A 14,020-nucleotide genomic window follows, 5' to 3' on the forward strand; every position below is an offset into this window, starting at 1 on the left:
CCGCCTCGATAATGCTGTCCGAGGCCCTCAGCCGAGGTGCGGAGCCCTTGCTGGATCCGGGGAAAGGAGCGTGCAGCGCGGTGGGCGCTGAAAGTCATTTTCTTCCCGCGAACAATTCTTGACAGAGCAAGCGACTACTAGCCCTGGTCCGGGACGGGGGCGGGGGCGACTAGTGGAAAACGGAAGAGCCCTATGGCTTGACAGACAGATGGGAAATACGGGGGCCTGAATTGCCCAAAACATTGGCTAAAAGAATCCCCAGCCACAAATCTCTTGCCTGGGTCGTTGCAATCGTTCCCCAATTGCCCATCTTTAGCCCCCGCTCCAACTCTGTCCCCCGCCCCGCCACCTCTTCTTAATACCGTAGCCGACCGAGGGCCTTTAAGGCAGAACAGGACACCCCCGAACCCCGCTCCCCAATAGCTTCATCAGAATCCTATAAAAGGTTATTGACCTACAGACAAGGCCACCTGCTCCCTGCGTTCTGACCACACAGGCCTCATGGCTGTCCTTGGGGCAGAGCCAAGCACTATCCTGCCTCTGGACCTCTGCACTGCCTGTTTCTTCCCGGAAAGCTCTTCCCCCAGATACAATGTCACTGTATCAGAGCAGCCTTCCCTGAACAACCTGCATGTAAGAAACCCCACTCTTCCCTTGCTGTCACCCCTACTCTGCTTTAGTTTTCAACGTAGTACTTATCACCTTGTGACATTTTTTATGGGTTTGTCCATTTTCCTCCACTAGTAAGTTCACAAGAGCAGGGTTTTGTTCGCCAGTATAACCCAGTATGTGATAGGTATTCATTAAATCTTTGTTTTTGATTCATAAATTCTCTTTTGAATTCCAGAATATGAGACTTCCTATTGCCTGTGATTTCTTTAGTACTAAAAATGCCTTGCCAGATGGAAGCTAAAGGACAGACTCCCTGCTGTCACTTAGGAACTTAGAATCTTAGGAACTTAGAATCTTGGGCAGTTTATGCTCTTGTTCTTCTGTTTGCTTATTTGAACCTGAAGATCCTTAACACTGTTTATTCATTCAATTCATCAGATATTAGTTGAATGCACGTTGTTTGCCAAGCTTTGCACAGGTCCTTTGAGGGGGCCGGGTCCACAGGGGCTTGGGTCTGCCCTAAGGGTATCAAGGCACAGCCAAAGTAACTTCTGGGCATGAGTAAGATGGACATGTAATATTTAGTAGTGATTATGATGGAGATTTCTTTTAGGAAGATGGTAACATAGTATTAAAATAAGATTTATTAAAAACAATTGAAGGGCTTCCCTGGTGGCGCAGTGGTTGAGAGTCCGCCTGCCGATGCAGGGGACACGGGTTCGTGCCCTGGTCCGGGAAGATCCCACATGCCGCGGAGCGGCTGGGCCCGGGAGCCATGGCCGCTGAGCCTGCGTGTCCGGAGCCTGTGCTCTGCAACGGGAGAGGCCATAGAAGTGAGAGGCCTGCATACCGCAAAAAAAAAAAAAAAAAAAAAAAATTGAAAAGAAACGCCTGTTTCTTTTTTTCCAAACTTGTAAGTACTTTTTCAAAAATGCCAATTTAACTCCTTATTTGTTTACACATATATTTCACTTAAATTCAAACTGGCTTGTCATTCTGAAGATCAGCAGTTACTTAAAGTTAAAAGTGTTGAGGATTTAGGGTATTTCAATAGGACTTCAGGTTAAATAATTGCTAAGGACTCTTCCATAACTACTGTTCTGAGATCTATGACCTCCTCCAGTTGGATGTATGGTCTCATACTCATGACTAAACTAAATGACACTTCGGTTCCTGAAAATAATGATACAGCTACAGATCCTTATCTGAAACCCTTGGGCCAGGTATGTTGTGGTACTCAGAGATTATTGGATTTTAGAAAGGCAAGGCAGTATAAATCCCATCTATTTGTAATGTTCTCAGTAGGGTTTGGGGGCAACACTCTATCATAAAACATTTCTGCAGTGAAATGTATAAATCGACAACAGAGTACGATTAAGACTCTAAATAGCTCATGTCAGTTCAGGTCTAGATGCGGGGCTACACACCCACCAAAAACAAAACAAATGAAAACAAAGTAAACCTCAGTTTTCAGTGCTTTTGCATTTTGGAATTGTAGACCAGAAGCACTGTTTATTGAGGGCCAGTGGTGTGGGAGACCCTGCTGGATGCTTTTTGTCTGATTTACTCCTCACAACAACCTGTGAATCAGGTGTTTTCATTTCTGTTTTCGGGTCATGAATCAAAGGTTCAAAGAGGTGACTCGCCCAGATCTATGTGGCTTTAAAGCATAGCCCTCTCCACAACACTAAGCGGTGATGTGAAGACAGCACCTTTGCTCAGATCTGAGCCCTCCCAGCCACCAGCATTGCTCACCCGAACCACTGCGGCAGCCCCGACTTGGTCTCCTGACTTATACTCATGCTCCACTCATCTTTTCTACACCCACCCCTCATACTCTGTTCTTTACATAACATTAGAGTGACCATTAAAAACATAAATCCAACCACATCACCCCTCTGCTGAGAACCCTCCAATAGCTTCCCACTGCAATTAGAATAACTTCCACAATCCACACCTTGGCCTTAAAGGTCTCTGTGCTGTGGCACCTGCCTACCTCTCAGACTCATTTCCCATCGTTTCCCCTTGTTCACTGTGCAGCAATCTCCTTGACCTTTTTGTCATCCCTCCAAAAGCTGTGCTGGTGCCTGCCTCCAGGCATCCTCTGCCTGAGATGGTCTTCCCCCATATCTAAGTATGGTGGACTTTCTCATCATCCAGACTTGATTTAAATATTGCCTCCTAAGAGGGGTCTTCCCTGACCACTGTATCAAAACCACCTCCCTCGTTTCTCTGCCCCCACCTATTAACACTCTTCTATCTCATAGCCCTATTTCATTTCATTGTAGCACTTCCAGCCAACTGTTATCCCCTCCTGTTACTTGTTTCTGGACTTGGTCGTCATCTTTCTTTCTTCAGTGGAATGCAGGTAGGGGCTTGATTTGTCTTGTACACATCTGTATACCCCGCATCAGAACAGTGCCTGACACTTACTAAGCATTTACCGAATGAATGAAGAAAGGATGCAAAGAAAACAGCAGATGAAGAAAAGGGAGACGGTGAGGAGGTTTAAAGTGGAGTACTTAATTTTAATGAATCATTCTGTCATTTACCTATATACTGTCCAAGTGTTCATCATTTACCACTTGTCACGGGGTGCCAGTTATACAAAGATGAGTAAGACATAGAACTAGCTCCCCAGAGAGCTCACTAACTGGTTTAAAAAGCAGTCTCGACTATGATGGGAGCTGAGCAAGGTGGGTGGCAGGCCCGTGGAGGGGTACTAGCTGCTCTCTCAGCATCAAAGAAGGATGTATTGATCCTCACAGAGGAGTGGGAATTTCCTGGTAGATAGAGGATGCAGCTATTACATTCCAAACAGAGAGAAAAGCATGTTACAAGTCATGGAGGTAAGGGAGATCTGCAGATATTTTGGTATTCATTTATTCACTATTAAGCACCTGTTATAAGCCTGTCCCCTCTTATAGCTCATGGTCTCTTTCGGAAGACAGTCGGTTAAATTAGCAATTGTAATAAAGGAGACAAGGGCTATGATAGAGCATCAAACCAGGACCTCTTCTAGGGTGTCTGGGAAGTAACATTTGAGCTAAGATCTATAGGAAGCAGGAGTTAACCAGGCAAAGCAGCATCACGGGTAGACTCCAGAGCACTTCAGGAGGGAGCGTGTTGGACAGAAGCAGTTGGGAGCCAGGAAAGAGTCAGTGGGGGAGGCATTCTTTTGAGAACTATCTCTGTGTAGGTGGAATTTAAAGCCACAAGCCTCAAGGGGATCATCAGGGGAATGAGTGTAAGTAGAGCAGAGAGATCTGAGACCTGGACCTTGACACACTATAATATTTGAAAGAAAGGATGAGGAGGAGGAACAAGGAAAGGAGACAGAGAAGGAATATCTTGTGAGGAAGGAGAGAAACCAGGAGAGGGTGGTGTCTTGGGTGTCCAAGCAAAGGAATAAGGAGGGAGAAAGGAATGAGCAGCCGTGTCACATGCTGGTTATGTGTCAAGTAGACAGGGGCTGAGAACTGACTACTGACTACTAATTTTAGAGATGGAGAAGCCATCGGTAACCTTGACAAGAACAATTTTGGTGGTTTGTGGGGGCTGCATGATTGAATTGATGTTTTGAAAAGACTATGATGTGACTCCTTTAAAAATGGAAAATAGCAGCTGTTGGTGAGGATGTGGAGAAATTGGAACCCTTGTGTGCTGCTGGTGGAAATACAAAATGGTGCAGCCACTGTGGAAAATAATTTGGCAATTCCTCATAAAGTTAAACATAAAATTACCATCTGATTCAGCAATTGCACTTGTAGGTATATACTCAAAAGATTTGAAAGTAGGGATTTGAACAGATATTTGTACAACAATGTTCATATCAGTATTGCACACAATAGCCAAAAGGTTGGAATAACTCAAGTGTTCATCAACAGATGACTGGATAAACAAAGTGTGGGATATTCATACAGTGGAATATTATTCAGCCTTAAAAAGGAAGGAAATTCTGATACGTGCTACAACATGAATGAACCTTGAAGACATTAGCTAAGTGAAATAACCAGACACAAAAGGACAAATATTGTATGATGCCACTTATATGAGGTACTTAGAATAGGCAAATTCATAGGCATAGAAAATAGAATGGTGGTTACCAGGGGCTGAGGGGGAAGGGAAATGTTTATTGTTTAATGGGTATAGACTTTCTGTTTGGGGAGATGTAAAGAGTTTTGGAGATGGATTGCAGTGGTGGCCTTACAACATTGTGAAAATGCTTTTTGCCCATGAATTGAACACGTAAAAAGGGTAAAAAGGGTAAACTTCATGTTATGTATATTTTACGACAATGAAAAAAAAGTTTAAAAAAATCATGATGGCTGCAGTGTAGAGAAGGAATTGCAGCGGCTGTGAGGAATTGGTTCTGACGTTCTTGTAGCAGTCCAGGAGTGAGATGGTGATGGCTTGAACCAGGATGGTGGCTATAGACGTCATTGAGAAGTAGAAGGATTTGGAGGACAGGACTTAGGTATAGATCAGAAGGTAGGGAAAGGACATGTCAAGAATGCCTCCCAGGTTCACGGCTTTCAGACATGGATGCACAGTGGAGTCATTTTCTGAGAAAGGAAACTCCGAACCAGCTTGAGGGAAGATTAAAAATGCAATTTTGGATCTTTTGAGTTTAAAAGTCATTCAAGTTGTCCAAGTGGAGAGGTTGGATAGAGAGATCTGAAACTCAGTAAGAGGTTCATAAATTATGTATAAACTTTAGAGTTAATGACAAATAGATGATCTTTGAAATCATGGTCATGAGAGAAATTACCTTGAGGAGAAAGTATAGAGTGAAGAGAATAGCGTCTTTGGACCAAGCCTTGGGGAAACTCCAGCATTTAAAGGCTGTGAAGATTAAGGAGTGTTAGAAAGAGTGACCATGGAAGAAGGAAAATCAGAAGAGCTTTCTAATAAGAAACGAGAGATCAACAGGGTCCGCTTTCTGCCTATGGATTTACCTATTCTGGATGTTCCACATAAATGGAATCATACGCTATGTGACCTTTTATGTCTGACTTCTTTCATTTAGCATGTTTTTGACATGTAGCTCTGTTGTAGCGTGTTTCAATACTTTATTCTTTTTATGGCTGCATAAGATCCCATGTGTGGATATAGAGCACTTTGTTTACCCTTCATCAGTTGATAGATATTTGATTTGTTTCCACTTCTGGGTTATTGTGAATAGTGCTGCTATGAATATTCCTGCATAAGTATTTCAAAACCTGTTTTTCAATTCTTTGGGTATACACCAAAGTGGTGAAATTGATGGGTCATATGGTAATTCTAAGTTTAACTTTTTGAGGAACCACCAAATTCTTTTCCACAGAGGCTGCACTACTTTACATTCCCATCAGCAATATATGAGGTTTCCAATTTCTCTATACCCTCACCAGCACATTTATTTTCTGTATTATTATTATTATTATTACCAGCCTAGTGGGTGTGAAGTAGTATCTAGTTGTGGTTTTGATTTGCATTTGTCTAATAAGTAATGATATTGAACATCTTTTCATGTGCTTGTTGGCCATTTGTATATCTTCTTTGGAGAAATGTCTGTTCAAGTCCTTTGCCTATTTTTAATTTTTTAACTCTTTTTGTTGTTGAGCTGTAAAAGTTCTTTATATATTCTGGATCCTAGGTCTTTATCAAATATATTATTTATAAAAATTCCTTTCTGTAGATTGTCTTTTCATTTTCTTCATAGTGTCCTCTGATATATAAACATTTTTAATTTTGATGAGGCCCAATTTATCTATGTATTCTTTTGTTGCTGTGCTTTTGCTGTCATATCTCAGATTCCATTGCCAAATCTAAGGTTGTGAAGATTCACCCTTATGTTTCCTTCTAAAGTTTTATAGCTTTGGCTCTTATATTTAGATTCTATATTTTTTAGATTTTGTTTGTAATTTAAATCATTGCTACTGTCTTGCTCCAGTGAGAACCATAAACAGGGGCATGATTTGCCTGCCAAGTAAATTGTCCTAAAACTGACTTCTGACAATTTCAAAGGGGGGATTTTTGGGGATTTCATAGGAGGATCAATGTCCATACAGCTAAATCCTTCATGATTTCATAAACTTTATATATACTCTCAACCTTTTTCTTCTCAACATAAATAATTATAATTCTACTCTTGCAGGCTTTTAACTTCTCAAGCAGGTGGACAGACTTGCACTTGACACTCAGTGGAAGCAGAAAGAAAAGTTACAGAGAAGGACCTCCAGCCTTTTTTTGGCCAGTTGAGTTTTGAAAGTAGAAAATCGTGGAGAAATTAGCTTGATTGTGTAGTCCTTGAGAGAGAAAGAAAGATTTTGTAATAAGTTTTCTCTGGGTTTATGTGGGACTGAGATGAGTTGTATAAAGGAGAGTCATCTTATCCTGTTTTGTCTCTTAAACTAGACTGGGATAATTATATTAAGTATGTTCTGAGTGTATCACCTCTTTCAAACATCTCTCTTATTGTAGATTACTGTAGGAAAAAATGGCCAGTGGTCGTTCACCATGTTTCTATATAGAAGAACTTAATAAGTACCAACAAAGGAACACTGCAGTACTTAAGTATTGTGAACTATCTAAGACAGGACCTCCACATAACTTAAGGTAAGTTGCTATAAAAAAGGGTATATCCCTAGAAAATATGAACTGGGAGAATGGCAGCTCTGGCACAATTTTGAAGTCAATTCTTTAGCTTGAGAGCAAAGTTGCCAGAGAGTACTGTCTTCTTGATGTAAAGTGGTAACTTCAGAGGACTCCAGAGAAAAAAGAGGGTTTAAGCCTTTCCATGCTTCAAGATGATATACTATTTTGCTGTTTGGGGGTGACTGCTTGAATTTTATGTGGAACATAGGTTAAAATTTTCGAAGGTAGTCATAGGAAGCAGTGGTGATCAGAACACTTGTTGTTAGATAATGCATGAATTTTATGATATTTTGTGAATTTTTCTTTGAAATTAGGTTTACCTATCAAGTTACAATAGATGGCAGAGAATTTCCAAAGGCTGAAGGTAGATCAAAGAAGGAAGCCAAAAATGCTGCAGCCAAATTAGCTTTTGAAATAATTAGTAAAGAACAGAAGGTGAGTAATTACCTTTTTTTCCTAGTGAAAGGGAACTCAGAAATATCTATGGTATTTTTCTCTGTGAGAAAATACTTATATGCAGAATAAAGAAATTTACAACTTCTTTTGCTTTCAAAGTTTCGTTCAGTCTTTTTCCTGGCCCCATTTCTGTAGAACCCTGAATGAGAGGTACACCTATGGAAGAGTGGGAAAAATGGGACAATACTATTTAGAGTGCCAGCAGCAGTGACATACTCTAAGGAAACAGTGAGAAATGAGCTAACAGGTTCTGGAAGGAGCTCCTCCACCTAATTGAGGGAATGCAGTGAAAAAGGACAGAGATAGAAGTGACCATGAGGAGAATGATCTATATGGAGGGCAGATGATGAAGAACCAACATATGTATAATTGGTATCCCTGAAGATTAGAACAGAGTAACTAGTACAGAAAAAGCTATCTGAAGAGACTTCAGTAGAAAGCATTTCTGAAATAAAGAAAGACCTGGCTTCAGATTAAAACAACTCAGCAACTAAACAGATACAGAAAAATACAGAACCACCAAGAACAACATCAGCCCTTGTGAAAGTACTGAGCTCCAGGGGTCAAGAAAGAAACCTATGAGCATCTAGGCAGAAAAAATTATATAAAATGTAAAAATGAAAAAAAAATATCATGCTGTTCACAGCACCATTAAAAACTAGGAGACATTGGAGCAGCAGCTGTAAAATGAGACAAGAAGTCATTTTACATGTGGGACAAAAGTGGATCATTCTCAGATTTTGAAAATCTTGAAAAATTTTAGTATTCAAGATATTTTCTTGAAAAATCTTACTTGAAGGGACTTCCCTGGCGGTCCAGTGGTTAAGGCTCCGTGCTTCCACAGCAGGGGGCACAGGCTCAATCCCTGGCCTGAGAACTAACATCCCTCATGCCATGCGCTGCAGCCAAAAAGAAAAGAAAAAAAAATTTTTTTTCTTTAATTAAAAAAAAAAATCTAAGTTAAAGATGTCACCCTTCTAATCAAAATTGAGAAAAGTAAATCAGGCAAAACCCACAAACTTATAAATTGTTAAAGAGCCAGAAAACCAAGTCAAGAAGTTAGAAAAGGGGGCTTCCCTGGTGGCGCAGTGGTTGAGAGTCCGCCTGCCGATGCAGGGGACACGGGTTTGTGCCCCGGTCCGGGAAGATCCCACATGCCGCAAAGCGGCTGGGCCCGTGAGCCATGGCCGCTGAGCCTGCCCGTCCGGAGCCTGTGCTCTGCAACGGGAGAGGCCACGACAGTGAGAGGCCAGCGTACCGCCAAAAAAAAAAAAAAAAAAGAAGTTAGAAAAGGAACAGTAGAATACCTTTCCCCACAAAAAAGCAGAAGAAAGACAGTGATAACAATAAGGGCAGAAATTAATGTGAAAAAAACCAAAGAAATAATAAAGAAGATAAGTAGAATCAAAAGTTCTTTGACAAAGTTAACAAAGTAGAAAAACTTTGGACAAGATTTTGTCAGATTAAGAATTTTAAAAGGGACAGATAACAATGGAAGGAGTAATGCTATTATGTTCATGTTTCCTATGAAGTTGTGATCCAGGATATAGCTTTACTTTGATATTTGTTGTCTTGTTCTTTGAGATTTACAAAGGGCACAGCAAACCAGAAAATGTTATAGAGTTTTACCGGATAAACAAGAAAATTGACTATTTTGTTTTTCTTTATGAAACTATAAAAGGGAAATGGCTGATTTCTTTTCTCCTGTTAAAATTTATCCTTGTGGGTTTTTTCTGGCAGAGGAAGACATATACTTATACTTTTATTAAAGTATTATAGTAGGGAAATCCATAAACTCGAAGTGGTGTTTCAAATTATTCATTTAGTAATTTTATTAGGCAAAAAATAGTAATTTTATTAGACAAAATAAATTTTGGTTATCATCTATATTAAACAAAACATTTCTTTCTTTTAGGCCGCTAGTCCTTCATCACTGCAGACAGGAGATCCTTCAGAAGTACCACCCATTGAGAATTACATAGGCCGTGTTAATACGATTGCCCAGAAGAAAAACCTATCTGTAATTTATGAAGAATGTGAATCGAGGGACAGTGGGCCCGATAAGTGAGATGTCGTGCTTTTCCTTCTGTTTCATTGTATCTAAGCAACAGAACAGGCTTATTTTCATGTCTCATTTTCTGGAAATATCTGTCCTTTTTGGTATGTTCTGCAGGAAAGGTTTTATATGACTTACAAGCAATGGGACATCTTTGTAATTAAAATATTGAAATGCTTAATTGGTGAAGACTTGGGACCCATATCCCATAATTGATCAAATCTGAGGAATCCTTTATTTCTGAGGTATATCTGGATGGTTTAGTCTGTAGGAAGCCTAAGAGTGGGTGGGGTGCCCCTGCTGCAGGGTTGTGAAAATCTTCCCATCCCTGAGGTCACAGTGGCAGTCACTGTGTGAAAACATCTCTGCCACACGTGTGGAATGACTCTCTTTCCACCCTTGTCAGAGTAGAGCTGTTTGTCCAGGTGTTTGCCCTTCAGATTTGATTAACTGATGTCACTCTCTAAACAAATACCATGTATTAGAAGGAATGGGCTTTCACCCTGGACTGTGCGGAGACCAGGATTTGAGGGATGTGATGAGGGGGACAGATGAGAGCGTCAGTCAGAGATATTGAGAATGTCACCAGTGAGCTAAGACTTTGGATGTGAGGAAGAAGAATCGATTTGAACTGGGAAAAGCAGAAAGCAAATGAGCATGAGGGAGATTGTTTCTCAGCTACAACCAACCAGTTAAATGAGGGAGAAGGAAAAAATATCTAAATGGCAAATAGTCCAAACAACCACTATAGGATACTGTCCTCGGAATTGACTCAGCTATGGATGCTTTACTTTTCACCCTGATGGATTTTAGGCCAGAACTAGGAAGAGAAAAATGTGATAGGATTCATTGGAGTGAAATATTCAAAAGTGAATTCTGTGAGTCAATCTCAATAAATTAAGAGGCTATTTTATTTTCCCGTAGCTCACCTGTTTGGTTTCTTTGAATTCAGGGCTTTAACGTTCGATCGCTGAAAGAGAGAATTCTATTTAGGGAGTGCTGGAGAAAAATAGGAGCCCTAGAAATGATCCAGTCACTCAGCCCAGCTCCCTAACTTTCCCTTCAGAGCCTAGCGGGGAAGACTCACCCTGGTAGGGTGTGTTTCCCTCTGTGACAAATCATACTGGAATAATTCTGTAGCACTGCATGGTAACTCCACGATAAGTTCTTATATAATTGTCCAAGGATCCTTGCCTAACCACAGGCATCCTTACAGCTCATATGAGGAGGGGGTGACTTCAGCATGGGGCTTTTGCACTGTGAGGATTTTCTTAGGTGTTTGTGCACATGAGCAGGGGGCAGAAAAGACTAAAGTTAGAGCTGAAGTTAGGGATGCTTTGCCCATCTCTTACAAAAACACTCTAACCTTATTATTTCTCCTGTAGAAGCCCCACTTCCTCTACTGGCTTTTTCTTTCCAGTTGAACATCTCTGAAAAATTCATTGGATCTGTCTTCCTTCTCTGCCTCCATGTCTTTTGACTTTTGGGGAATTTTAAAAAATCACCACTTGGTACCTTAATGCCAGATCTTTCAATGAAGCAACAAAGAGCAGTTGCCTGGAAAATGCAAGCTGAGATGTTAGCCAATCCTGGTTATTCTGGCAAACTGGTCAGCCATCTCATTGAAGGTTTAAATTAAAGAAGAAATGAACTATGAAGCCACCTATTAAATTAGTGTTATATTATGCCTTTGTTAATGTGTGTTTTTTTTTCTGAATCATGAGTTAGATTTACTGTTTTTTGGTATTTGGGTTAATACTGTTTATCATTTCTCCTAGATTTCATTATAAATGCAAAATTGGACAGAATGAATATGGTATTGGTATAGGTTCCACTAAACAGGAGGCGAAACAATTGGCTGCTAAACTGGCTTATGAAAAGATACAGTCAGAAAATTTAATGGTATGTACTGCCTTTGGATTTAATTTTTATATTTCAAAATTCTTTCTGAAGTTGATTTGAGGTTAGATGATGTTTAGATGATGCCAAGACAGCCAATCACATAGCAAAAGGATTCCTCCATTCTGTGTCCCCAAAATGAGCCATGAACCATGGGACCACGAGGCCCCAGAGGGATCACGGTTCTGTTGACAACTCAGGGTTGTTTTTTTTAAATCCAGATCAAACATCCATAAAAAATGTATTAACCCCATAATTCTTTATGGCTGTGAGTTTGGTAAATGTGGGGAAATAAATGTGGTAGTTGGTTCCCAGAGACTGAGTCACTATGGAGAGGTAATTTAGTTGCACTTAAATCTTTCAGAAAGCTGACGCATCCTCTGGTTGTTTCAATACTGTGTGTGGTGATGTCCAAAGCAACTCTTCAGCGACAAACACATCGTAAGTGTGGAGAAACGGTTGTGTTATTTAGCAGATTCAAATTGTAGCTTGAAAGAGCAAATATTTATGAAAATGTTTAATGTTTAAGGAGAAGTTAGAAAAAGCAATTACTGATCAACAAAAAATAGGCAAAACTCATAAACTAATAGTTGTCCCCTTTTCTTCTAGTGCTTCTGAATCACCATCTGAAAATGACTTCTCAACAAGTGAAGCGGAAAGCAATGATAACAGTGACGCGTTAGACAAGTCTTTCCAATCTCCAGAGGTATAGTATTAATCTCTGTGCTTCCTAGTTAATCTTATTTTCCTTTGTGTTTCTCCATTTAAAAATGACCTCCAGTGCCCAACCATAATTTTTCTATTTTTTTCTCATGTGTTCTTACTAAATCAAAATATTTTGCAGCCTTTTCACTCTCTCCTTTCTTTATTAACTCCCATTCTTTACATGCAAAATTCTTCTATTCTTCACTCCCATCTTTCTCCTCCTACTTACCTTTGTATTTTCATATATTTTCTATGATCTGGCTTCAACTTTTCTATCAATTGGATAGTACTTAAAAGTTTTATGAATAGAATTCTGCTTCTGTTTTAAAAAACTAGAACTAAACTTAAAAATCAGATAGTTTTTGTGGTGATGATTAGTGTTTATCAAAGTTATCCTATTTATAAAGAACTACAAGCAAATCAATAAGAAAAAGATAAGCAACTCAGTAAAAAAATGTACGAAAGAGCTGAACAGACAGTTCAGAGAAGCAATACCCAAATGGGCAACAGACAAAGTATGAAAAGATGCTTTACTTCATAATAATCAGGAAAATGCAAATCAAAACAACAGTTAGATACCATTTTAAACCCATCCATTTGAGTCTGGTTATACTAAGTGTTAGCACAGCTCTGTTGCTGTTATAACCATTATATGCTGCTGGTGGATGTATAAATTGGTACAGCCCTCTTAGAGAGCAATTTGGCAACATGTGGTAGACTTGAGGGTGTGCCAGCTGTACCACCAAACAGTTCTGTTCCTAGGTACATCTTCTAGAGAAACATGGGTATGTGTGCATATAGAAACATGTATAAGCATGTTCTTTGCAAAATTGTTTGTAATAGAAGATACTGGAAACAATATTGTCCATGAACAGAATGTCTGAATTTATCATAATGTAGTCACTGTGCAAAACTGAGGCTGGCAGGTGATATGAGCTCAAGAAATCTTAGTCTGGTGTTCGCAGTCTGTGTCAGCATATTAAAATTGGTAAAAAACCACAAAACCTAACAGAATGAAAGTGAATATGAGCGAAGAAGAGCTATATGATATTAATTTTTGAGAGATATATCAAAGACTCCTTTTTTGGCTAAATGTTAAAATTAAATTATTAATTTGTCCTAAAAATGACAATATTTTAAACTAGATCTCTGGGCCACACTTGTGTCTTTACTAGCAGTGTGAGTGATTGTGATGCACACCTTCTTGCTAAGATGTGCTGGCCAGAGGATCACCTAGGACGCCATATTCTATACCTGGAAAATCAGTGCTTCTGCAGAACATGCCCTACAATTTGTCTTTTTTGACCTTCCTGCCATATCTGTCTGGTTGCTAAAATCGGTGAGAACTTTGATATAGCCAAGTGCAGTGAAAGCAGGGCTTAGTGAGAGCATACAAATTGATGAGGTTGTTAATCTAAGGACAAAGAAGTGTGATCAAAGAACCATCTAGATATACAGGAGAAAGGATGGCAAGAAAAAGCAAGATACTTAATTTAATCATCCGAAACTATTGATATTCTCCATTTTTTTATTATAGAACAGTTCCAGAAATAATCCCAGAAAGGTGAAGAGGTGAGTATCATTATGCATTGAACATGTTTTGAAATGTAGTTTTATTTCAGACTTAGTTTATTAGCCTTATTTATTAAGTCT

At 39.6% G+C, this 14,020-nt stretch overlaps 1 protein-coding gene across 6 annotated transcripts in view; it reads left to right on the forward strand.

Annotated features, from left to right (window-relative positions):
• The window catches only part of EIF2AK2 (eukaryotic translation initiation factor 2 alpha kinase 2), a 40,610-nt gene that overhangs the window by 171 nt on the left and 26,419 nt on the right, over positions 1–14,020 (forward strand). For 4 of the 6 annotated variants that reach the window (XM_019943087.3, XM_033838717.2, XM_033838716.2 and 1 more), the window contains exons 2-8: positions 7,078–7,212; positions 7,566–7,686; positions 9,623–9,771; positions 11,542–11,665; positions 12,027–12,103; positions 12,272–12,368; positions 13,905–13,939. In XM_019943087.3, the coding sequence (XP_019798646.1) occupies positions 7,094–7,212; positions 7,566–7,686; positions 9,623–9,771; positions 11,542–11,665; positions 12,027–12,103; positions 12,272–12,368; positions 13,905–13,939 (722 nt within the window). In that variant the 5' untranslated portion in view covers positions 7,078–7,093. The other 2 variants (XM_019943089.3, XM_073791673.1) reach the window with 2 other exon arrangements.

This window comes from Tursiops truncatus, chromosome 14 (genome assembly GCF_011762595.2).
Source record: "Tursiops truncatus isolate mTurTru1 chromosome 14, mTurTru1.mat.Y, whole genome shotgun sequence".
NCBI lineage: Eukaryota > Metazoa > Chordata > Mammalia > Artiodactyla > Delphinidae > Tursiops > Tursiops truncatus.